This window comes from Silurus aristotelis (genome assembly GCF_946808225.1).
Source record: "Silurus aristotelis genome assembly, chromosome: 3".
NCBI lineage: Eukaryota > Metazoa > Chordata > Actinopteri > Siluriformes > Siluridae > Silurus > Silurus aristotelis.
The window spans coordinates 17,800,527-17,826,909 of record NC_139576.1 but is presented as its reverse complement, the minus strand read 5'-3'; the positions used below and the strand labels follow the sequence as shown (position 1 = coordinate 17,826,909).

At 38.5% G+C, this 26,383-nt stretch overlaps 2 protein-coding genes across 2 annotated transcripts in view; one reads left to right on the top strand and one right to left on the bottom strand.

The window, feature by feature from the left end:
* kdm6a (lysine (K)-specific demethylase 6A) overlaps positions 1–21,180 on the bottom strand; it is a 40,456-nt gene extending 19,276 nt beyond the window's left edge. Inside the window, exons 1-6 of the mRNA XM_083536398.1 lie at positions 20,446–21,180; positions 20,244–20,307; positions 10,206–10,314; positions 10,031–10,080; positions 4,761–4,819; positions 1,625–1,745 (exon numbers count right to left, since the gene is read on the bottom strand). Of these exons, the coding sequence (XP_083392524.1) occupies positions 1,625–1,745; positions 4,761–4,819; positions 10,031–10,080; positions 10,206–10,314; positions 20,244–20,307; positions 20,446–20,645 (603 nt within the window). The 5' untranslated portion in view covers positions 20,646–21,180. The remainder of the gene's footprint in view (positions 1–1,624; positions 1,746–4,760; positions 4,820–10,030; positions 10,081–10,205; positions 10,315–20,243; positions 20,308–20,445) is intronic.
* A 1,601-nt stretch (positions 21,181–22,781) lies between these two features.
* fundc1 (FUN14 domain containing 1) lies at positions 22,782–25,455 on the top strand. Its single transcript, XM_083536465.1, has 5 exons — positions 22,782–22,890; positions 23,705–23,861; positions 24,061–24,136; positions 24,260–24,388; positions 24,881–25,455. Exons 1-5 carry the CDS (start codon positions 22,863–22,865, stop codon positions 24,956–24,958), a joined length of 468 nt encoding a protein of 155 aa, XP_083392591.1. The 5' UTR covers positions 22,782–22,862; the 3' UTR covers positions 24,959–25,455.
* Positions 25,456–26,383: the final 928 nt, after the last annotated feature.

Below are 26,383 nucleotides of genomic sequence, written 5' to 3'. Positions count from 1 at the left end.
AACCATTACAGTGAAGAAACACATGCCACTTGATAAAAAAATAAAAGCCAACAAAAACGTCCCTACACAAAAACAAACGTAAGATTTTCCACATACCTACTCATCCCATGCACACACCAGGAGCATATCAAGCCATTAGTGCTATACAGTTTTTTGCTTTATGATATCGCTCAAACATCCGACCATCCGATGTGAGCTCTATGGCACTCAGCGGGCAAGAAGATAATGCAGCAGGACTGCCAGCTTCTGTCTCCCTCCAACACTGATTACTATTCAAGAGAGCAGCAGCTGAGAGATGACATGCTGCTCCCTTTCTCACTCACACACACATACACCTCCAGGCTTTTTAATCACACACTTCATATGCTTGCAGTAAGCTCTACCTACTCTTTTCAAAAAGCCAGGGAAAGGAAGACTATGGTTGGGGGGGGGGGGGGGGGGGGGGGGGCAGAAAAAACTGCTGCACCAGTCAATCCCTCTGGGGTGGAGGGAGCAGCAGTATTCTAATTGTGGAACATCTCTCACTTTCTCGCTCAGTTCATGTTAGGAATTTGAACAATCTTGCTCTCATGTTAAAAAGCTGTGGGCTTCTTTATTTCATCAATCAAAGGCAAAATTGTGCTGGAATACCAAAAAAGGTACTCTATCAGGGACCAACACAGAGACAATGAATGTTTTACAGTATATTTCAAAATATTTAAACCGGGAAAAAAAAAAATAATAATATTCATCATGGACAGCTGTAAAGGGTGTATTATTAAACGCATTCTGTTTTAGCAACATACAACAGGGATCAAATGGTAAGAAAGAATCCCAGTTGGGCACACAAGCTGAATCTGTGAGGAGGTGCAGTGTTGGTTCCTTGCCTTTGTTCCCATAAGTGGGACACACACATTCAGTGTGCAACCGGGTGGTTGGCTGCCAGCCAGAACTGCCTTCAGCACTGTCACAGAGAGCAGAGGACATTCTGCACGTGCAAAACCAGCAACGTATTAATGCCAACTCGCTTTTTACCCACAGCAACCCGGTGAGGCAAACGGGCTGACTGACTGATGCACACACAGTGGTGATGACTGCAGATAAAGTGGTAACTTGTACACAAAACCAAAACACACTGCAATATTTTGTGTCACTGGGTAGGAAGCTCATTTATTAATTGTAGTGTTTTTGTACTCAGTTAAAATAAAACAGATGCTGGCCGATAGGGAAACAGGAAAGGACAATAAGCACAAAGTCAATATTGTGCATCAAATCCTTGACACACAGGCTCCTCTCCTCCCTTATTAGGCAACATGACCCAAATGGCAACTCGGCATGCAAACCATTGCACTAAAAAGGGATTGAGGGATGTTTAAGGACCCCATTTTTTAACCTCAATGAATCAGGGTGGAGCCCAAAGGAAAACAGAATGCAACAGTTGTACAGTATAAATAGTTTTTTTTTTTTTATTTGCTGTATATTAAGTTCTAATAAAAAGAATAATTGCAGTTTTTGAACAGCGAAATCATAAAAAAAAAATATTAGCTATTAGAATTGATATAATACGTACACACAGTAGGTATCCTCACAAAAAGTTATGAAAATGAAACTACTCCTGAATTTTTGACCAAAAATGTGGACAAACCTTCAAGCTCAGGTCGTAGTCTGTGATGACCTTAAACATCAGGCCTAACCGCAAATGGATCTCCTTGGCTCTCGAGAAGCTGGGATCGATGTAAAGCACCTCCTGAAAGGCTTTGATCGCCCTGCAGATGTCAGAAAAGCAAACAGTGGTATTTGAGTGGAAGCGTACCTCCTCATAACATGTAACATAACCCATTTCGGGCAGCACAGAAGAATGAAATGCTGCATGTTATTTAATTCATACTAGAAAAACTTCTATTTGAATTTTAAAGAACAAACATAAGGTGTGCAGACACTCTGAAAGACATCAGTAGGTGCAGCAGTAAATAGTAGAAGTAATTTGGTTACCATGGCAATGTTTGGGCAAAAATGTAAATGCACGTCAGCAGGTAGAAGAGCTTAGAAACCAGAATTCCTACTTAGACACATTTTTCTGTACACAATCCCTATTAAACTGCCCATGTGGCCAACTCATAGCAGTAGGGTTCTGCTTGTTTCTGTGTCCTCAGTGAATGCAAACGTAGGTCATTTGTGTGAAGCACAGCTTAGTGAACTCAATGAACTCATATCCAAAGATTCGCCTCCTTGCCTGCTGCTGCGCACGCTGCTAAGATGACTGATCTCAGAAGGCGAAACAGGACGCATATGAGCGAAGCGCTTCAATTACAAAACGGGTAAATAAATGCCACAAGGGGAGATTCATTTATTTTTTTTGTTAAAAGATCAGCTGCAAGATGCAGAGCAGCAGACTGTAATTTTTTTAACCGATTCAATATATAAGGTTAAGAGACGTATTTTGTGTACACTTTATACTAATTCAACTGTGCTATACCATGGAACGTTTATATGATAGTACTGATCATGCTTAATGTGATGTTTAACAGCTAATGCATTTTTGTTTTCTTTTGCCAGTGTGACATTAAGACCATTCATCTGTGTATGCTTCACTGGACAACATGGGTCACCACAGCTCAGCAACAAATACAAGCCCCTTAAAGTGTTTATGTCCTGACTAAATGCTCATATTACTTTCCCAGTTTCTTTGGAGGCTACTGAGTGTCGTGCCAATCTGCCATAGCTTATTTGATGCTGCACTAAGCATGGAGTTGCCTTTTTTGTGCTGTTAGAGAAGCAATTCCAGTTAATAAGGATGTGTGTCCTTACTGTGTTAAGCGATCAATTAAATGCACAATATCCATTTTCTGCAATATAAACTAGTTCAACTGGTACTAGGGCAAAAAAGTAGGTACTCAACTACAGCACAGCTCACTTGGTGATGTAAATAAAACGTTCACAGATTGAATAAGCAGCAAAGTCACAGACTATCACATGTAAAGTAGATATTTAACATGTAGGTGTTACTTTACAAGCACTTTTTGTTCTCACAGAGCTGGAAGCATAGCATTGTCTAAATGTCTTGGTCTGCTGAAGCATTAAGGTTTCCCCTTCACTGAAAGAGAGGGGCCCAGTCCCTTAAAAAAAAAAACATGCTATTATCCCTACTCAACCAAACTTTACAGTTGACCTGAAGTTCTCCCGGGCATCTGCCACACCCAAACTCGCCAGTCAGAAGTTATTTCTCGCTCGCCAAACCATGTTTTCACTGTTCCAGTGTCCACTGATGGGGTGCTTTAACACCACCCCATTCAACACTTGGCATTATACCGCTGTCATGTGAGAATTGCATGCAGCTATTTGGCCATGGAAACTCATTTCAATGAAGGTCCTGGCACACAGTCCTAAAAGAAATTCCAGTGAAAGTTTGAAACTCTTCAGCACAACATTGGTGACTTTTTACGAACCCTGCACGTCACCATTTGATGACCCCATTCTGTGATTTTTACATAATCTTCAGCCTCATGGCTGAGGTGCTGCATAAATACCACTTATAGTTGACTGTGGAAAATCGAGCAGGGATGAAATTTCACAATCTGACTTGTTGCAAAAGGTGGCATCCTATAACAGTATCATGCTTGAAGTCACTGAGCTCTTCAGAATGACCAATATTTTCTGCAATTATTTGTAAATATAAATGGCCAATGCTAGAAATTAAACATTGAAACATCTGTGGTATTGGATCTGATTGAAACACAAAGGTGTGTCCCATGCTTTTGTCTATATAGTACAACAAAAAACATTTGAAATCTCAGCCTTAAAATATTCTAATTTGTGTTAGAAACATTTCAACTGAACCATCTGCTTAAACTTGTAACAGAAATCATACTTTTTTTTTTAGGGGAAATAAGGAAATGTTCAGCTACTGTCAATGTGTTACTAATGGGGCTATAGACTAATCTTCAGATTTCAGCTTCAATTTAACATTATAATATTCCAGTTAGCTAGGCCCGATAAAGGAGATGCTCTAATTGTGTAATAAAAGCTCAAGCTGTCTCACAGGTAAAAAAAATAAAATAAATAAATACTTCTTTTTGTTGCTAAAAAAATGCAAAAAACGCTTTAGAAACCAGTCACATTACACAATGTAGTCCATGACTGTAACTCAAATTCTACCCATCCACATCAGCATTTTATCATGCTTTAAACAAGTCCATCTATTTTCATGAGCTCAAAAAAGTAGAATATCATGGTTTCTATAATGGCTTAAAAACTATTCAACTGTGTGCTCTCACCATATTACTACTATGGGTGGTTTATACTACACAAGACACAATATACATACATTACATGTCAAATAACAGTTTTCTGCAGTAACGGTCCTATAATTAGGTTCATTAAAGTTCGACTAATTTGTTACGATTAAGTATTTAATTGTCCTGGATGTCAAATGAACGTGTCCCTTAGGTAATTCAAATCTTATTGGCCACCAGCTGTCGTGGTGAGGAAAAGGATTGATCAACAATCAATGGAACAGCTGATGTAACGATCAGCTTGATTAACATGACTGGGCCATCAACTCACATCTTACAATTTTCATCCACTATTTTAAATTTACAGCTTTAACAAATTTTTGAAATGTGTCAAACTATATTTAATTTCATGTGGAGGTAAAAAGACTAAAGATGATGCAGGGGATTGTTAAACATGAAGGAAAATACTGCAAGAGGGAAGGACTTCTACAGAAGTTTGAGATACTAGCCTCTATTTTAAACAATTATAAGACTAATAATAGTACTCACCACTGAAACGCATTGTAATGGAAGTAAACCATGCCAAGGCCATATAAAAAGGCAGCATTCTGCAAAGGGGGAAAAAACAAACAGAAAACAGTTACAAATTTTTCCAAATAAGATACACAATATGAACAAATATTTTGAACACCTAAACGTAAGATTTAGTCACTTCCTGAGCATCCAATTCCTCATTAAATCCCCAATTGCTTTAAAAATAGCCTTCACTCTTCAGGGAAGATGTTCCACTAGATATTCAGAGTGTGGTTATGAAGATTTGTGCTCATTTAGCCACAAGGGTGTTAGTAATATCAGGTATAACGCAAGGTGAAGAGTCAGCGGTTCGGTTCATACATAAGGTGTTCAATAGGGTTGGGGTCAGATCTCTAAAGCAGGGCACTCAAGATCATTCACTCCCATCCTTGTAAATCATATCTTCATGGCATTTACTTTGTAAACAGACACACTGTTTTGTTTGGAAAAGGTTTGGCTCTTCTAGTTGAAGTGAAAGGGGAAATGTATGCTTGCACATCCACAGCCTTCCTAAACGATTGTGTGCCACCAATTATGTGGTAACAGTTTGGGGGTGGGGAGAAAGAAAAGAAGGGGAAAAAAAAAAAAAAAAAAAGTCTTAAAAAGTCAGACTTCCCAATACATTTGTCTATATAGAGCATCTACTAGTGTTCTGTGCATTCTGAAATAGGGATACACCATTTCAAACACAAAGGTGGTGCTGTGCCCAGAAATAATTCATTCCATGAAAATAAAGCATTATGTTCATTAAACTATTATTTGACACTCCATACAAATTCAGACAACAATGTTTGAACCACATTCAAGCACAAACATGGCAATTAAACACCTTTACAAAAGGCAAAATGTGACAAAAACAGCCATAATTTAATCTGATATTTAAAATTCCATGTTGCTTTTTACAGTCTTGGTTATAAAAAAAAAATATTACAGCTACAGGAGTGTAGCTCACAGAATGGTTTGCTATAGTATCAAAGTTTATTAAAAAAAAATTGTCAAGTGATTTTTTAAAATAGGCCTGTGCGAGAATGATCAAACGGTCTCTATATGTTTTTATAGTAAAATTATAAGTACTAACTGACCCAGAGGGTATCTACAGAAAACAAATGAAGCAAAACAGCATTCAGTGCGGAGAATTTTTTTTTTTAAAACAATCCCGTTAGATTCTGTGACATAGTTTTTAGCCTGTCTTCATCATTGTGTACCTTTTAAATAGGTTTTCATAATATTCCAGTTTGAGGAGATGCAGAGACAAGAGAGATCAACCATTTTAACAAATGTTTAAACCACCAGAACATAAAACTAAAAAGCATCTACTTTTACTCAAAATAAATAAACCATGTTGAGCAGGGGGGATAAAAATTAAATAAATACAATTACCACATATAACCATTAAAAACAAAATGGTCTTCTGCAGCATGTGGGAGTGAGGTTTTGAGGGAGTCAGCAGGAAGGTGGTGTGCAGGGAATGACTTAAACTAATGAACATTGAATCAAGCCCATTTTCCCACCTAGCTCCTTTTCCCCTTTCCATCTCTCTCTTTAAGCATTGAGCAATGCAAGCATGTGTGACGGTGAGCCACCAGAAGGAAAGATATCTTTATTTGCTTTTCTTTCACGTCACGTTCCTGTCTGTCGACAGTGCCAAGGGACATAAGTAACAATAAAAAGGCTCGCATAAAAAGCTCACACTGGCTCTGTTGTGTTTTTGAACAGCATGCCGTTATATCTACCTTAACATTTTTTTCCAGCTGGTTTGGTCAACTCTTCTTTTGACTGTTTTAGGGTATAAACAGGAGACTGCATATGTGTTAGATGCCAGTTATCCATCACCATTGGTAAAAGCTAAATTTTAACAGACAGAATTATCCTTGTTTGTAGAATTGCCTTCGGGTAATTAAATCAGATAAACAATCAAGTATTAAACAACAACAAACATTCGAATATCTAAAGTACAAATGAACAGTTCAAATATTGGTCAAAAGTCTAACCACTGAGCAAAGTGACTCCCTTCTTGAACTATAGCTGATGCAGAAGTTTTAGATTTTTCTATGTTAAAAATATTTATAAAAACTATAAACACCCTGCGAAGAATTTGACAAAAGAGACGTCAACATGAGAACAAGGAATTCTGTATGAAAAAATTACAGAATTATGTAAAATCCACGCATATATATCTGAATGCATCATCAAACTGCTAGTTCGCCCCTCCAGTAATATAAATCACTAAAGGCCCCCTGACCACATTAACACCATGAAAAAACGTGAAAATGCAAAGTCCCTGAGCACTGAGGCCATTAAATACCTTTCCTTTGGCTATTCGCTTGATGCGTCTCACATTAAAATGAAATATGCGCAATTCAAGCAGATTCAGATGTAGAAAGAATACAAATGCCGTTGTATTGCTGGCATCAATGAGAGGATTTAATCATTAGTACATTAAAGTTCAAACTTTTTTACATCAAACTTTGTTTCATTTACCATTTCGTAATTGCCGACAAAGCGTTAAACCCTGCAAGACCTTTAATCGGCATTGCAGACTGCTCTCATGCACAAATGTAATATAAAATAACCCAAATGTTCTGCATGGAATGTTTAAAAGCAAGTGAAAAGTTTTCCTAAACCTTGATAAACATCACACGGTCAGTGCTGTTCTTCTGCTGAAACTCCTTGAAGCACAGACAAGAAAAATTAAGACCCAAAATGTTATATCTATATATCTCTATATATCTCTCATATATATATATATATATATATATATATATATATATATATATATATATATATACAGTCGAACCCACTTATCTCGACCTCGGTTAACTCGCCTCAACCCTGTTAAGTCAACGTTTTTGTAGTGGAACCGCCAAATTCTCTCTTTGTCTTAACATTTTCTCATCGGTTATGGCGATTCTTTTATGTCGCCAAACCCTAATATTTTGAGCAAAAAGGGGGGGGGGGGTGCATCTTCACCCAGGGTGCATCTTATATACGCGAAAATACAGTAGTGAGACGGCACAGTGCAGCCGCAGAAGAACTCGCGGAAAAATCAAGCCTGACAGATGCTACAGGTGTAGGATATTTTTCAGAGCTGTGTGTCAGAGTGAAATGATCGAGAATTTAAGAATTAAATTTTGACACTTGTTAGCTTTTTGTAAAACCGAACTACACCCCGCACGTTTTTAGTGATTTTGTGAGCGAACTTTGTGTTTGCAATGTTGGAGAATATAATAAAGGTTTGTTTTGAGACTCGACGGTGGTTTGTATTGTATACTGGTAAATCTCTGCTGTTAGTTGGTGCACATATGCCTTTTGTTGTTAACAAACATGTAAATTTTTAGAGCATGCCTTCATCAAACAAATCGCAGCAACGCTGCTGTGTAAAAAAAACCTCCAAAAACACGTGAATGCACATTCTCATTTATTAACGCACATCATGTACATAAAGACATTTCAAGCATGTTAATATATTGCTGCCATATTGGTTTTCGTTTATCTCGATCATCGGTTATCTCGATGCTTTTTTGGCACACCACTATGACGGCGACATAACCAGGTTCCACTGTATATCGAAATCCAAAGAGTTTTCATTAATGGCAGCAAGCATGCCAAATCGTAGCAAAGTGTGATTTTTTTTTTTTTATTGGAAATGGGAGATAATTGCAATTCTTGGTTACTCAATGTTCAAAAATGGTACAGTTTGAATACAACCACAATATTTGCAAACATCACAGTCTAAATATTAATTTTCTGTACTATAAATGTAAAATAAATTTTCAAATAAATAGTTGGATAGATCAATTGTGTATTGTATGTATTGTGTTTGATAAAGGTGCTCAAACAACCTCCCATTTGCTGTGAGTAAAATGGTTCAATCACCACTCAACTTAAAAGCCCACTGAAAAGGCATGCTAACACACTGTTCATAGTAATAATAATAATAATAATAATTCATAATCATAACAGGAAGAAGAAGAAAAAAAAGATGACAACTGGAAATACATATAAACCTACATTAAACATATGACTGGAAATAATGACCCACCAAAAAAAAACACATTTCATGAATAGGCACTTAATTCAAAACATTATTAATAGGGTGTTAGAATGTAAAAATGTTAACTAATTTCTGCAGATTATTGTAATAATTATTGTTTACAACTAAAAATGCATTGCAGCCAAACAGTTTTTTTTTGCAGTAAACATTAATAAAAAATTATTTTTGTACATACAGTATCACAAAGCTGTTTGCAAAATGACCAATGATGACACTGTTCAAAGAATTTTACATGATTAATAACATCTAAATGTGTTTGTTGTCCAGCACAACTAGCATGGCCAATGCTCCAGAAAATCTTGTTCTGTTTGGTTAACATCTGTCAGGCTTTTGTCCTGTTGTATTCAGGTTACTAGCGAGCTTCTCAGTAGGCCACTGGCATAGACATACTACTAAGTGCTGATTATGTGACCCTAAAATCTCTCAGCAAATGTGCAGCTACAGCTACTGAGCTCAAGCCAAACTATACCACCTGCATTCGCCATGCAAAAGAAAAACAAGCTACACACCAGAAAAGGAAATTAGGGCATTAAAACAATGCGAGGTTTTAGCCACTGATGTGTTACATGAAAACATTCAAAGAATTACTAGGGCAAAGCAACCTAAATCAAGCCACGCTTCAAATCTATCCATGATTTTTTATTTATAATCACACTCTTGATGTCCCCCAAATGAGGATGGGTTCCCCTTTTAAATCTGGTTCCTCTCAAGGTTCTTCCTCATAACATCTAAGGGAGTTTTTTCCTTGCCACAGTTGCCATGGCTTGCTAATCAGGGATAAATGCACACCATTCACCTTAACTCTAAAAAATTCTGTAAAGCTGCTTTGAGAGAATGTCTGTTGTGAAAAGCATTTTAGAAAACCAAAACGACTTTCACAAAAAAAAAAAAAAACAAGAAGGAGCAACACTGTAGTTCAGATTCATGATTAATCTAATAAGGCACAGGTAATAAATCTTCAAGTGCTCTGTGTAAGCGAACACAGCTTATGTTCAGCCTGTCGACAGCCAACCCAGCCTGGAGCTCTACCATTGGAAACTAAGAAATGTCATCACTTGCACTCCACGGCATCTCAGAGTACTCACCTTCCCACACACAACTCTGACTCGCACAAACATGCAACGAGTCCAGGAACCAAAACTAACCACAGAAACAAAAACTCGGAATGACATGTATATAAAAAAAATCTCACCTTCCAGTAGTCTGACTGTAAACTGTAGTACCTCTGGTAAGCAGATAATGCTAGCAAAAAGACAGAAATGTGAAGTTAGTGATGTTGATGCAAACTGGTACTCTTACAGACAGTAGTTGGAAACAGTTATTAGAATAATCAACCCAAAATAAGAATATATTCAGTCTTGACTCACCTTTAGGGTAATTGTCTAGCAAGAGGTTGAAATGGCCTAACTGGCAAAAAACCTCAGGTTCAACTTTTCCTTCAGATTTCAGGATGTAGGCATCATAGCAGCGAACGGCCTGAAAAAAAATTATGCAGGGGGAATTACACAATATCATCAAAACCGTTTTTTTTTTTTTTTTTACAGAATGGTACAGAGTAACTACACAACACACAAAGGCATTCATATTTACATGTTTACCTAGAGTTCCTTCTAGCACATCTGAAGCACTCAAAACACACATCTGTGCTATGTTTTAGTGACAAGTAATAATTTAAATTTACAACAAAAATATTCAATATGGACCAACTAACAAAACACTTAATGAGCAGAAAGATAGTGTTAGATAATCAGTAATTCATGCCTGTTGTGCAGAACAATTCTGAACACTCAACTGTCATGACATCAAAACATGGTATGATCAGAGTAGTGATGAAATACTTATCCTATATTTAGACATCATTTGTACATAGCACACACCATTTAGCCTCAGACACAAAAACCCTAATCAATGCAGGCATTGCAGCAATAAAATGAATGCATTCTAAAGTTAATATACAAGAGTTGGAAACATTGGAAACCAGGCCAATAACGATTATACACTTATTACACACCTTTACTTTAATATATGAATAAAGAGTTTTTGGAATTCACTTACTAATATTTAGGAAATTCAGCTGGCGCTCCAAACATATTAATCTGAGTTTCCATCAGAAGCATTAGACACGATTCATTTTATTGCTTACACCAGAGGGCCGCAACACACAAACATGTGCGTTTGTGAGAGAGATCAACATATCAGTTCAAAATACACATTTAATATTTTCACTCACTCACACACACACACACACACACACACACACAGAGCCTGGCCAAAAGGTCTCATCTGGACTTAAGGTCCAATGGATAATCGTGCACTGCAGTGATTAACATGTTTTAGCTGGCAACAAGTTTTTTAACCTTATATGATGGGATGAGAATGAAGCATTTTTAAAAAAAAAAAAATCTCGAAGGAAGAAATGGAGAGGAACAATGAAAGTGATCGTATTAAAACAACAGTAGAATTCACAGCTATGTTTAATAGTGACAGTAAGAGCATTTACAAAACACACAATGCAAAGAGAAACAGCTGTGTAACCTTAAGAAAACCACTTATCGAAAAGAGAGAAGGGGGAAAAAAAGAAAAAAAAACTTACAATTTACCAGGGAGCATAAACACTGTGGTCTGGAGCAATGAAACAAGGTCATGTGTTCTAATGAGACCAGATTAATCCTGGACCACAAGTAAGAAGACAGGCAGATTCAGCAATGCAACAATCATGCAGGGGCCTACTGTAGATTTTACATAAAGTACACAGGTTGAGGCGGCATAAACATTACGATTGCCTGACATCAATTTAATATCCTGTAACAACATTAGAGAGTAGGAAGATGTGTGGTTTGGTTTTCTTTAGCTAATCATTGGCTAACTGAGCATTACTTTGGATCTCGATATATTTCCGCTTTATTTTGAACACCTGTACACCTACTCACTCACGCAATTACCTAACCAGCCAATCATGTGTCAGGAGTGCAGTGCAAAAAATAAAAAATAAAAATAATAATAATAATAATAATTCATACAGATAAAGAACAGTAGCTCAGGGTATTTTGTACATCAAATCCTAAGAATCTGGAAAAATGTGATCTGTGATTTTGACTATGGTATTGTTGGTGCGAGACAGACTGGTTTGAGTATTTCTCTAACTGCTGATCTCCTGTTCTTTCCACACAAAAGTCTTTAAAGGTTTGAACAAAATGAAGAAAAACATCCTGTGAACAAAAGGTCTGTGGGTGATGTTTTTGTTATTTTAAATAATAGCCTAGCCCAGCCATTAGGGGGGCACAAGCCAGTGTACTCTTAGTGCCGGTCCCAAGCCCGGGTAAATGGGGAGGGTTGCGTTAGGAAGGGCATCCAGCGTAAAACATGTGCCAAATCAAATATGCGGATCACAAATGAGAATTTCATACCGGATCGGTCGAGGCCCGGGTTAACAACGACCGCCACAGGTATCGTTAGCCGACAGGGTACCGGTGGAAATTGGGCTACTGTTGGCCGAAGGAGGAGAAGGAGAGGAGGAAGGCGTCTACAGAGACGGCAGGAAAAGGAGCAGTGTAGGAGAGTAGAGGTTCGGGTTGGTACTTTAAATGTTGGTACTATGACGGGTAAAGGGAGAGAGATAGCTGATATGATGGAGAGGAGAAAGGTAGATGTGTTGTGTGTTCAGGAGACCAAGTGGAAAGGGAGTAAGGCCAGGAACATTGGAGGTGGGTTTAAACTGTTTTATCATGGTGTGGATGGGAAGAGAAATGGTGTAGGGGTGATTCTGAAGGAAGAGTACAGTAAGAGTGTAGTGGAGGTGAAGAGAGTTTCTGATAGGGTGATGATCGTGAAGGTGGAAGTTGAAGGGATGATGATAAATGTCATCAGTGCCTATGCTCCACAAGTTGGCTGTGAGATGGAGGAGAAGGAAAGATTCTGGAGTGAATTAGATGAAGTGGTAGATGGTGTACCTAGGAAAGAACGATTGGTGATTGGGGCAGACTTTAATGGGCATGTAGGTGAAGGGAACAGAGGTGATGAGGAGGTGATGGGTAGGTATGGTTTTAAGGAGAGGAATGTGGAAGGGCAGATGGTGGTAGATTTTGCTAAAAGGATGGAAATGGCAGTGGTGAACACGTATTTTAAGAAGAAGGAGGATCATAGGGTGACATATAAGAGTGGAGGAAGGTGCACACAGGTGGATTATCTTCTGTGTAGGAGATGCAACCTGAAGGAGATTGGAGACTGTAAGGTGTTGGCGGGGGACAGTGTAGCTAGACAGCATCGAATGGTGGTCTGTAGGATGGTTTTGGAGGCGAAGAAGAAGAGGAGGAAAGTAAGGTTTGAAAGAAGAATAAGATGGTGGAAACTGAAGGAGGAAGAGTGTAGTGTGAGGTTCAGGGAAGAGGTTAGACAGGGGCTTGGTGGTGGTGAAGAGGTGCCGGATGATTGGGCAACTACCGCAGGAGTGATGAGGGAGGCAGCTAGAAAAGTACTTGGTGTGACATCTGGAAATAGAAAGCAAGACAAGGAGACGTGGTGGTGGAATGAGGAAGTGCAGGAGAGCATTAGGGGAAAGAGATTGGCAAAACAGAAGTGGGATCGACAGAGTGATGAGAAAAGTAGGCAGGAGTACAAGGAGATGCGGCAGCAGGTTAAAAGGGATGTGGCGAAAGCCAAGGAAAAGGCATATGAGGAACTGTATAAGAGGTTGGACACTAAAGAAGGAGAAAAGGATTTATACCGATTGGCCAAGCAGAGGGACCGAGCTGGGAAGGATGTACTGCAAGTTAGAGCAATAAAGGATGGAGAGGGAAATGTGTTGACTAGTGAGGAGAGTGTGTTGAGAAGATGGAGGGAGTATTTTGAGCAGCTGATGAATGAGGAAAATCAGAGAGAGAGAAGGTTGGAGGATGTGGAGTTGGTGAAGCAGGATGTAGATAGGATTAGTAAGGAGGAAGTGAGAGCAGCGATTAAGAGGATGAAGAATGGAAAGTCGGTTGGACCAGATGACATACCGGTAGAAGCGTGGAGATGTTTAGGAGAGATGGCAGTGGAGTTTTTAACCAGATTGTTTAACAGGATTCTGGAAGGGGAGAGGATGCCTGAGGAATGGAGAAGGAGTGTGCTGGTACCGATCTTTAAGCATAAGGGAGATGTGCAAACCTGCAGTAACTACAGGGGAATTAAGTTGATCAGTCACACCATGAAGTTATGGGAAAGAGTAGTGGAAGCCAGGCTGAGAGAAGAGGTGACCATCTGTGAGCAACAGTATGGTTTCATGCCGAGGAAGAGCACCACAGATGCCTTATTTGCTTTGAGGATGTTGATGGAGAAGTATAGAGAAGGACAGAAGGAGCTGCATTGTGGATTTGTGGATTTAGAGAAAGCGTACGACAGGGTGCCGAGAGAGGAGTTGTGGTATTGTATGAGGAAGTCAGGTGTGTCAGAGAAGTATTTGAGGGTGGTGCAGGACATGTATGAGGACAGTGTGACGGCAGTAAAGTGTGCAGTAGGTACGACAGACTGGTTCAGGGTGAAGGTTGGACTACATCAAGGATCGGCCCTGAGCCCTTTCCTGTTTGCAGTGGTGATGGACAGGTTGACGGACGAGGTCAGACAGGAGTCTCCCTGGACTATGATGTTTGCAGATGATATTGTGATTTGTGGTGAGAGTAGAGAGCAGGTTGAGAAGAGCCTGGAGAGGTGGAGATATGCGCTTGAGAGAAGGGGAATGAAAGTCAGTAGGAGTAAGACAGAGTACATGTGTGTGAATGAGAGGGAGGGCAGTGGAGTGATGCGGTTGCAGGGTGAAAAGGTGAAGAAGGTGGAGGAGTTCAGGTACCTGGGGTCAACAGTGCAAAGTAATGGAGAGTGTGTTAGGGAAGTAAAGAAAAGAGTGCAGGCAGGGTGGAGTGGGTGGAGAAGAGTGACAGGAGTGATTTGTGATAGAAGAGTATCTGCAAGAATGAAAGGGAAAGTTTATAGGACTGTGGTGAGACCTGCGATGTTGTATGGATTAGAGACAGTGGCATTGAGTAAAAGACAGGAGGTGGAGCTGGAGGTAGCAGAGCTGAAGATGTTGAGGTTTTCGTTGGGAGTGACGAGGATGGACAAGATTAGAAATGAGTTTATTAGAGGGACAGCACATGTAGGATGTTGTGGTGACAAGGTGAGGGAGGCGAGATTGAGATGGTTTGGACATGTGCAGAGAAGGGACATGAATTATATTGGTAGAAAAATGCTGAAGATGGAGCCACCAGGTAGGAGGAAAAGAGGAAGGCCAAGGAGGAGGTTCATGGATGTGGTGAGGGAAGACATGCAGGTAGTTGGTGTAAAAGAGGCAGATATAGAGGACAGGGTGGTATGGAGACGGATGATCCGCTGTGGCGACCCCTAATGGGAGCAGCCGAAAGAAAAAGAAGAAGAAGAAATAATAGCCTAGCCGATAGCCATTTGCTGGCACAGCTGGAACTCAGAGGAGAGCATGACATTTTAATCTCTACCGCTGATTCAAATCGCCAGCCACCAAACCACAACATTAAAAACTTCGTTGGGGTAAAAATTCCTTTAAGTCCCACCCCAGCAAACATCTAACACTTTTCAAACCCAGTCATCCTGAAAGCATCCCAAATGGATTTTAAACTGTCAAACACCTTTTTGTGAGAGGATAGCATTAGACTATTCCTTAAACCTTGGAACAAAGGAACATATCTGGGCCCTACCGTTCTATTAAAAGGAGAAATTCTAAAGCTATAGCATTACATTCTATACAACTGGGAGCGTCCAACTCTGTTGCAAAAGTTTGGAGGAAAATCCACATACGAGTATGACGGCCAAGCACCTTTTTGAGGTCAAATAGGAGCAATAAACTTGTGTTTAACAACATCCCAACCAAAGATCATGTGTACCTATTAGAGCTGCAGCTATCGATTGAGTAATCGAGTATTCTACTGATTAGTCTATCGATTAATCAGATAAGTACTTTTTCTTCATTAAAAAGATCAATACTAAATATACAAGAGAAAATAAGACGGGTCTCTTAAAACGAAGTAATTTGTTACCTTTTTAGAAAAATTTACTTTTTTATTGCTGAAATTGCAATTTGAAAAAGATTAAACCCATTTAGTTGCTATATCAAATCAAAATGCAAATACAAATACAAATTGAATTATAATTCAAATTTATTTACTTTCACTGTATGGTGTATTCTTTATGTTTTCGTTTGAAACGATCCCAAACGTTGTGTTCTTTGGCCTGAATCTTCTCCTCACCACTCACTGTTTTCTCTCCATTCATCCATTTTTCATTCTGCACCATCGTTGTTTACCTGTCCAGGGTTCTCGGTTATAAAGTTTGCATGTATCCAGTCATTCATTCATTCATTCATTCATTCATTTTCTCCCGCTTATCCGTAATTCGGGTCGCGGGGGCAGCAGTCTAAGCAGGCCCCCGCCTTCGACTGCTGCCCAATCCTCACAGCACCGTCCCTTACGGTCCCTCCTGCAGGTGGTGAGCCCACGGGAAGGCGGCCCTACGTCACGGACCTTGATATTTCCCTCGTAAGGGACCCCCAGAGCATAGAGGGTTAAGGGCCTTGCTCAAGGGCCCAAGAGCATCCAGTATCCAGTCAAGTTTTTATAAATCACGACCTTCGCGTGGAAAGTAGCGTTTGCACATTCTCAGCCTCGTTTTGTACGTACGCCACTTTTCACGCAAAGATTGCGATTTATAAAAACAAACTCAACAGGAGAAAGTGTGCACCTGTAAGTAAATTCCGAGCCCTGCATACGCACAATGTGAAAACAGGCGAGAAGGGAAACTGGCAACACAGACAGCATGAACAATCTTTGCGTGGAAAATGGCATATTCTCATTTCCAGACTCCTTTCTGCGTACGCCATGTTTATAAAGGAGGTCCCAGAGCAGTCCAGAATTTAGCGGGTGGTGCGTCAGTAATAATGGTCCGTGGGGAAACGGTGTTAAATGGACTAAACAAAGCAAATATTGGCCTTAATGCTTTTTTATTCGAATTACCCGAAGAACCATTTCAGCCCTATCACCCAATATCAAATAAATTTCTGTCAAAACCACAAAATAAATCCGGCTGTAGAACATTTTCTAAGCTTAAAAGAATTCGGTGAATTTATGCTTACGGTGCACAATGCATATGCAAATATATTACACTTTAGTGACTCCATATAAGTAACTAAAATATGTGCACAAATACTTTTCCCCTAGAGTGCCTAAAACCATGGGTTGTACACACGGCAATATTTTAACAGTGCAGAGACAGATTACTTGGGTTCTAGGCTTATGAACTAGTGTGACACCTCCAGGAACAGTGGAGAGTCTACCCATTCAAACCACAGACTGTTCAGATAGATATATATATATATATATATATATATATATATATATATATATATATATATATATATATATATATATATATATTACACGCATACACACACACACACACACACACACATTAGCATGCATAGCTATATTAGCATGCATTAATAAAAAAAAAGGAAGCAGTATAGCAAGCTGTGACTCTCTCCGCAACTGACCAAAGCATCGGCATGGCTAAAAGAGCATACTATTCTAGCTTGTTACTGGGTGCTAAAAGTAAAGATATGAACAAACAAATTATGATATGAAGCTAATAACATCACTTTGCACTCCACAAGATGAAATGAGCAAAATCTGGTTTCCAATTTACTAAGCAATTATTTTCGAATTAAAAAAGGAGTCAAGCTTTTCTACTCACTGCAAGTCTTACAAACTGGTGCGAGATGGTGTGAAAACCAAAATGCTGAATTATCGGAAATGGGTCCAAAGACAAAGACCAACAATGACTTATATGAGACAAAAGGTCAACACTTTTTTAATTACTATGATAAAGCAGCAATCATTTACATAACTAGCCTGAGACTGTCTGATGTTTGTTTGGTCAATTTCCAGGTGATCTTTAACAAAACATGATTGCAGAGTACAATTAATTCAGCACCAAACTAACCTGAGGGCAATAAATGGACCAAGCCGGCCATGTAATAAGGGGGTCAGGTTGTCGGTGCTGAAATGACCCAAGAGGTAAACTGGAAATCTCACCAACATCCATAGTGTCAATATTGTTTTCCCCCACAAACACCACTTGAATAGAACAATTACTTTTTTTTTTCCTTTTTTTGTCAAGACACACACACACACACACACACACACACACACACACACACACACGAAAACTTATTGTACTGGCCAAATAAAATGCAAACATTTAAATGCCTATAGTTAGTTAACAAGATTTGTTAGAGAAGTAACACTTTCAGGGTTTAAAGTTGCTTTAGTTTCTAGCACAGGTACCATCATGTGACATGTGAAACGAATGTTAAAACAAACGTATTTCAAATTATTTGGTTAAACAAATACAAAAAAATAAAGAGGTGTATGCAGTGCACATGGAATTTATTGTGAAAACCATAGGCTCATAGTAAATACACCCATTTATGTAATGTGGGTTATACATCCAAATTAATCAACATTTGCCAAACTCATTTTGCAGAAACCACATTGTTTAGGAGAGCTGATCTTTTAGATTCCTTTGTGTTTTACACACAAAATATAAAACCCATTATGATCTATATGTATTATGCATATTTAAAACCCACAAGTTGATATTTTGTTTCCTTTGGGTTTCTCAAAAAAAAAAAAAAAAAAAAACACAAACACAAAAAAATTAATAAATAAATAACCTAACCCTAGCTTTTACACAAACACAATTATACAACTGTGTGTGTGTGTCTGTGTAAAACCAATGTTGTTCTATATGTATGATATATATGCACCCCATGAGTTAATCTTACAGACACGCACACTTCAAAATAAGTATTTTGTTCAGTTAATTGCATAGACTTGTGATCGTTTGATAGCTACCACAATGTGGATGCTGAAATAGCCCATAACCTGTATGAATGCTCAAAATTGATTTTGCACCAAAAGTCCTTTATGAAGTGATCTGGACAGAGCTACACTGAGCTTTGTAGTGTAATACACATGCATGATTCGAATTGGAGAAGGGTTTTGAGTAGCCCAGGCTCCACACGCTGGCAGGCCTTCAGAGCTCAGCCGAGGCACATGTTAACTAGACTAAAACCGAAACAAGGGGAACAAATGAGAGGATTTTAAAGCCCGAGCAGTGCGCACAGGATCCATGTGTGCTTTGGGCCTGGTTTGTCCCCCACAGTGCAGAACTCGGAGTATAACCTTGCTTTATATTGTTCCTGCTTCGACAATTCAGTCATGTAAAGCCATTAACTTACATGTCGCATGTGAAGTGAAAAGCCCGAGCGCCAGCTCACTAAACAAACAAGTGCTTGGATTCCCCGAGTGTGCAGTTTTCATGATGATACTTGCATAATATGCAGGGTTATTTATTAATATATATATATATATATATATATATATATATATATATATATATATATATATATATATATATATATATAAAACCGGTGGCTAGTTGTCTTGCTAACACAGCAGTACAGCTACTTCAGCAAAAAAGAAAAAAAGTAGGTCCATATTGGTGTATTTTGTAATGGGAACTGAACGCCACCCTACACACGAAAACACGGAATATGGCGCATTCAAATCCACAGCTAGCATCCAAAGCTAACGGGGTAGTTCTCGAAGTAATCATACCAAAAAAAAGGCTGGGAGAGGTTTGCGTGCAAAAAAACAAACACTACAAATGTATAATGTATTTGTATACGTGTAATGAAAGCTTTCGGGTCGTTTGATGAAATTGACATTAAAACGGCACTCAAGCTTTGGGAAGGTTAAAGCCGTGTGGTCGCATGCTAACTAACCAGGTTTAGGTTGGTTAGCGAGTCCACCCTGTCTTGCACATTAACCGGGTTCACCAAATACACTATTCAATTCAACCCGCCGATGGGTTAGTGACCTGAATGGTCTAAACTAGGTGTAGAACAAACGCTGGTTAGCACAGAGTTAACTGATTAAAACGAAGCTAACATCTCGCGCCCACCACATGCTAGGAGAATTAACTAACAAAGCCACACAACTAGCTCAGGGAAAGCAGTGACCCAGCATCAGTAACATTTTCCTTCAAATGCACCACAATCACAGGCCATTCCTCTTCATCTGCCTAACTTCCAGTGTGCACGTTTATGTAATAAGGCGAATGCTGAATGTTTGGTGGAGCAGCTTGTAGCAAAAAAAGCTACAATAAATCACAAGCAAGACCCCTGAGAAGTGTGTGCAAAAAAAGTGCAATTTAATGTAATGTTCATCAAAAATTCCGTTTTTTGGTGTCTAAGTTCGAGTCAAGGTGGAGCAGATAGGACTGTACGTTGCTAAAAGCTAAGTGTAAGCTTCAGGTCCTTGTGTGTGCAGAGCTAATGTTACCTTTAACAGCAAGGCCTTCGTTCTGGCGCCATCTTCATGAAGCCTCTGAAATCCAAATAGTGAACTGCAAGCAGAGGACAACACACAGGCGGTTCTCTTACTTCAATTGGGTCTTTTTTTTTTTACACACTAGACAGGAACGGGTCAATTTTTTTTAAAAAACGCCGATCAAAAGTAAAGAGAGATAAAATATGTATCTAACCTGTCAACGCCGGCCAAGCATTCCCTTTCTTCAGCTGTGAGCTTTGGAAAGTCCTCTTCGCTTTCACTCGTTTTACGCGCCGCCATTTTCTTTTCCTCATCATCGTCGCCGAGACTCCGAGGAGCAGCAGCAGCAGCACTAGCGGCGGCAGGTGTGGCGGTGCAGGCTGCAGAGGCCACTGACACTCCCCACGATTTCATGGAAGAGTCAAAAAGAAGCAGCAAAGCCACGCCACCGGATTAATGTACCAGCTCGCCGTTCGCCAGCACCTCTGTGCGGACCCCAAACGCCAAATGAGCAGATGCCAAAATCCGTCCAGGAAAAAGACTCTCCTCAAAACAGCCCCCTTTTCACATTGTCTTCCACACAGATCCCGCTCGCTTTTCCCGAGACCGAACCAGGCACGTCACACTGCAAAACGGATTTCTTTGTTTTTGCCGTTACGTGTAAATGTAACGATATCGCAAACTTCCCCTTCAGCCGCCAGTTCCAACTTGTTATAATTGTGTCACTCAAGCGAACCCACGCCGCCGCTTGACCACGCCTTCTCTTGTCGTTTAAACCAATCGCTGCTCGTGCCTACAAACACGTGACCGGCCTTGTCTTGGGATCCCTCTTTTTCATAAACTTTCAAAGGGGGAGGATAAATAACAAACGACTCAACTTTACGCTGTCTCTCCGCCTACTCCGATTGGAGGACAACGCACTACTGGGATTGCGTCAAAGTCTCTTAGACAATCTCATTGGCTCAAACAGCTGTCTATTCAAACTCACAAAGGTATGCAAAGATTGAGATAGGCGTAATGGTCACTGTTGCCAGTTCCGCTTTTAATAAGCGACCAGTGGTTTATGTTTTCAATTGATTCTAATGTCTTGCATAACATATATATCATATTTTATAGATTCATAAATAAAAAAAGGAATAAAATATTTTAAAGCGAAATGTGTCTTTCCCAGTTTATGCTCAATATCATTCAATTGTGAGACTGTTTGGTCTATTTGTCTATATGTACACACACACACACACACACACACACACACACACACACACACACACACAAACACTTCTTCTATATACTTCTATGCACTTATAACTCGTCTAAACATTATTGTTGTATAACATTATAATAATGCATGATAGGTAACTATCTAACTAACTGGAAATTTCCCCACTGTGGGAAGAACAAAGTTTTATCTTGATGAGGTATAATGGATTTAAAACGCTACTGCTGCATGGCATCAAATGAAAAATATGTACAGTTAAAAGAACCCAAAAGATCATCAGATGTGAATGATGAATTAGCTCCAGAACGATAAGTTATAGACTCCCACAGTCATTCTACCACCAATGCAAATTATGTTAAATGCTTGGGTCCTAAATTCATTGTTTTACAGGAATTTAACATACAACATTGGATATTAATAATTCTAGCACTCTAACTCATATAGCATAGCGTTTATTAAGAAGCAACCCTCCAAACAAGCACAAACCTGATTTTGCAGTAAATACAGATGTGGAAATCAGTACATGGAAAACTGCTTTGATGGCACAGTGGTGTAGCAGGCAAACAAGCAGGCAGGGTTCACTACAGCTTTACAGCTCCAGGGTTTGAATAAAATGAAACAGAAAAGCTGCCGTGACATTCTGGCAAGTGCTCTATTAAGTGAAAGTGTTTCATAATGCGATACTTTGTTCTGTTTGAGTTGTAACTGAACTGAAATATCAAGGACAATGTAAGCGGTGTTCAGAGCTGTTTTATAAGGCTGTATGAGGTGCAGTTGATAGTATTACAATGCCCAAACCAGGAAAGGGATTAAAAAACAATCAGTGCTACTGCCATTTATATGAACCAATAGCTTGTAACGGCAAACCCGCTGCATCCATATTCATGGTTGAAATGACATTTTGCACCACTTTTCTGTTGCCCAGGTCTTTCTTGGTCTCTTCTAAATACATATAAACCATATCCACACATATATATATATATATATATATATATATATATATATATATATATATATATATATATATATATATATATATATATATATATGGCTGGTTATTTCTTAAACCTCGTAGAAAATTGTAAAACTTACATTATAGTCACTAATCTAATGTGCTGACTGCCTTCTGCATCCATGTCTGAAATGTCTGCTTGGTTTGTGTCTTTTATTAATCTAAATAAATGTACCCGTTCACGTCATAAAATATACAGTTGGATAATATAATTGTACCAAACGGACCAGAATAAACATCCAGGAGATTAAAACCCATGCTATAGATCGTAATGTTTGGATTCATCATGCGTCATATTACTCATCAATGCGTCATATGCATTATGAGCAGAACCCACTTCCGTGTTTCAGTATCGCACTGCGCATGCTCCTTGGTAGCTCAACGTTTGTCAACACTTTAGATGTGTAAAATGGCGGATCGCGGAGAAGGTAAATTAGAAATGCTCACACTTAACCTTTATATATGAAACATACATAGACCGTTTCTAACCGGTGTCGGAGCTTATAAAGAAAATATAGTCATTACGGTCGAAGTGTCATCTCAATGGTCTGCTTCATTCCCTTCTTATTGGTTTCTAATTAACTAGCATTTGTGTTACCGTGTAAAATGGACATCTTCGAATAAATAATGAATAGGATTATATTTTCTTTTTTTCTCGTATGTTTTTTTTTCGCTATGAATGCCAATCACTAAACCTAGATAATGTATAGATGAGGTACACAGTGGTGTAAAGGCTCTGGTTTTTGGATCATATGGTCGAGGATTCAAGCCACAGCGCCCCTGCTGGGCCCCTGAGCAAGGCCCTTAACCCTATCCGCTCTAGGGGTGCTGTATCATGGCTGACCCCAGCTTACTGACAAGCTGGGGTATGTGAAAACGACCATTTCCTTTTGGTTTCCTTTAGTAAAGCACTCAATTTATCTATCTTTAGTAACAGTTTCATGCTGTCTGCTGTTTGAGAAAACCAAACAATATGACCGTCTCATTTTGTAGTGATTTTAGTGATAGTTTTCTTTGCATAAACTTGTCTTAGAAGTGGGAATGGTCCATATGAAGTAGAGCGGCCATATAAGGGTTGTAAGAAGAGGCCTCCTCCAAACCATTGTGTGGAAAATTTGTAAAACTTTGCCTCTTATTAAACACATTTGGTTGTCTGGACTGAAACTGATTCCTTGATGCATAAAACTAAACAGCTTACCTATATGTGGATGTCCAAACTGTTCTTATTAAATTCCCACACAGAAGCTGAGAGCGAGGATGAGTTGTACGAGGTGGTGGACATCACTGAATATGCACGACGGCATCAGTGGTGGAGTCGAGTTTTCGGGAGTAACACAGGACCTATTGCTGAAAAGTATTCAGTCGCCACACAGATCTTGATGGGTGGCGTAACAGGATGGTAAAACTAGAAGCGATGCGCCTTCACGTGCATCTTTATATAATTTTTGAAAAACATTCGTATGCCTGCTGTTCAAGTAGAAAGACACCGTTTGTAACATTTTTGTATTTTTCTAAGAGAGTATATAATAATGGCAAAAATACATTTAACAGAACCAAACATAGGGGTATTTATTTTGTATTTTTTGTCTGTATCCTAGGTGTGCTGGTTATTTATTTCAGAAAGTTGGAAAAATTGCTGCAACTGCGGTTGGTGGAGGATTTCTTTTATTGCAAGTAAGCCCAACATCGTGCATTTTATATACTTTACTTACTACTTAAATACTACTTAATCTTCTTTACACATTTTCATTTTATCTATGGATATTCTGCAATAATAGTTATGATTTACATTTTCAGATTGCCAATCACAGTGGGTACGTGCAGGTAGACTGGAAGAAAGTAAAGAAGGATGTTAATAAAGCAAAAAAGCACCTGAAGAAGAAGGCCAGCAAAGCAGCACCAGAATTGAATTCATTTATTGATGAGGTAGCATCGCAATGCAGAAGAATTCCTACATATATTTCATTCCTTGAGACCTTGCACCGCTTCATTCGCATCAATAGTATTAGAAAAGAAACAAATAATATATGAGAATCGAAATAAAAACATTATTATAAAGAAACTTCTGGTAATATTTTTATGTTTAGAATTTCCATTATAATCATGGAATCTTTTATTATGTTTATGTATGAAATAATAGTTTTTGTATAGTAGTTATACAACTTGAAAGGAGTATTGTTATTTAAAATTAAATTAAAAGGCAAATGAAATCCTAGTAGGGGTGTGGTAATTTGATTAAACTGTTGTTGCTTCAAATGTTGCTTAGTTTTTGTATATAATTTTGTATATTGTAGTGAAAACCAAAGAAGTAAAAATAACATAACATTTTTAATCTCAAGTCTAGCAGGTATAATTTTGGATATTTCATTATTATTAATGTTTTTTGTGGTAACTTCTTTTTCCCTTATCGTTTTGCAGTCCACAGAATTTGTCAAGAGGAATATAGTTGTTTCAAGTGGATTTCTTGGAGGATTTCTGCTGGGTCTGGCATCTTGAGTCACAGCTGGGCCTGCTATACTAATGAACACTTCCTACCCAGAGATATTTCATGTGTTACATTTTATTGCTGTATCAAAGAAACATACACCCAAGAATGGTTACAGTATTGTTTGGTTTAAGACAGAGTTGGGGAATATGGTTGGGCCTCTCAGCTATCAGCATGGCTAGGAAAGAAAAAGCAATGCTGTAGATAATAGATAAACTGCTACGCTATGAGACATTTAATGCCCATTTTGATTAGTATTGTTGTTGATAGGGTAGAAATCTTTACACTGTTCCGTGACTGTTTATGTTTCACATGTCATGGCGTGAGCCTGAGTAAAATTGAATTCAAATAATAAATTGATTTTATATGTGCTGCTTATTTATATATGTTTGTTTCTGACATAATTTTGTTTATTTATGATGTATTTTTCTTCATACACAGGACGTGTAAATTCTATCTGTGTCAAGTTTGAAATGTTTATGTGGTAACATAAAAGTTACTCCACTCATGTTGAAGTTGTTTGTGCCTTGTGTTTGAATAGTTTAACTTAATCATTGCTTGACTTATTGTTTCTGTACACTGCCATACAATCCATCTGGCTCTTAAAAAAAGTAAATCTATTCACTGATTTCAAATGTTTAACTGCTTATGAGTACACTGCATATTTGATACATGTAGCAATATTGTAGGATTAAGAATCTATATATCTAAGAACCCAGTTGAACAGACAAATCTTTTTGTGTGCATGAAGACAACGAAGACTTCCATTTTGTATAGCTTTCATAGTGATTTAAGTGTCCCTTTTTGGAGAAAATTGACAAATATTTCATGGATAGAGTATGGCATTGGGTATACCTCTGTATAATAGAAATGCTACAATAGAACATTTTGAATAGTTTTGCAATAATAGATGAGAGAAAAGTGTCTGTTTATATTTAAAAAATACAAAATACAGGGCCAGTGGATATAAAAAAAATAAAAATTGGAAAATCGATTACGATTTTGTCATGTAAAAAATGTAATCTGGATAAACTGTCAGATCTTTCTATACATATAATGTAATATAGCAACCAGCAAAACTAAACAGAAGAATGAATGAAAATATTTTGTATTTCCTCAAAGCTCATTCTTAATATTTTTACCAGCATAGCACATTTAGTTGACCGTTTTATTCCTCTATTCTTGCATCCTTCCTCAAATGATTTTACAGGGTTTTTTTAATAGAACTTAGACCTTTTTTCCCCACACAATTGTTCACGTTTGAATTGTGATTTAGGTCATTATTGTGTTGGAAGGTCACATTTTTCTACAGCTACCCAGGGATTTCCAGGTTTTGCTCCAAAATAGAATGGCATTTTGAGCTTTCCATTATTTCTTCTATTTCATTAGAGCTTCCGTACCAGCTGAAGAGCAGCAGCCCCATAGCATTGCAGCAT

What these genes read in the sequence shown, in the direction of transcription:
- fundc1 (XM_083536465.1), top strand. Translation starts at nt 22,863, where the DNA reads ATGTGTAAAATGGCGGATCGCGGAGAAG. An exon ending in AATGGCGGATCGCGGAGAAG is followed by an intron (nt 22,891 to 23,704) that starts GTAAATTAGAAA and finishes ATTCCCACACAG; the next exon opens with AAGCTGAGAGCGAGGATGAG. An exon ending in GAGGATTTCTTTTATTGCAA is followed by an intron (nt 24,137 to 24,259) that starts GTAAGCCCAACA and finishes TTACATTTTCAG; the next exon opens with ATTGCCAATCACAGTGGGTA.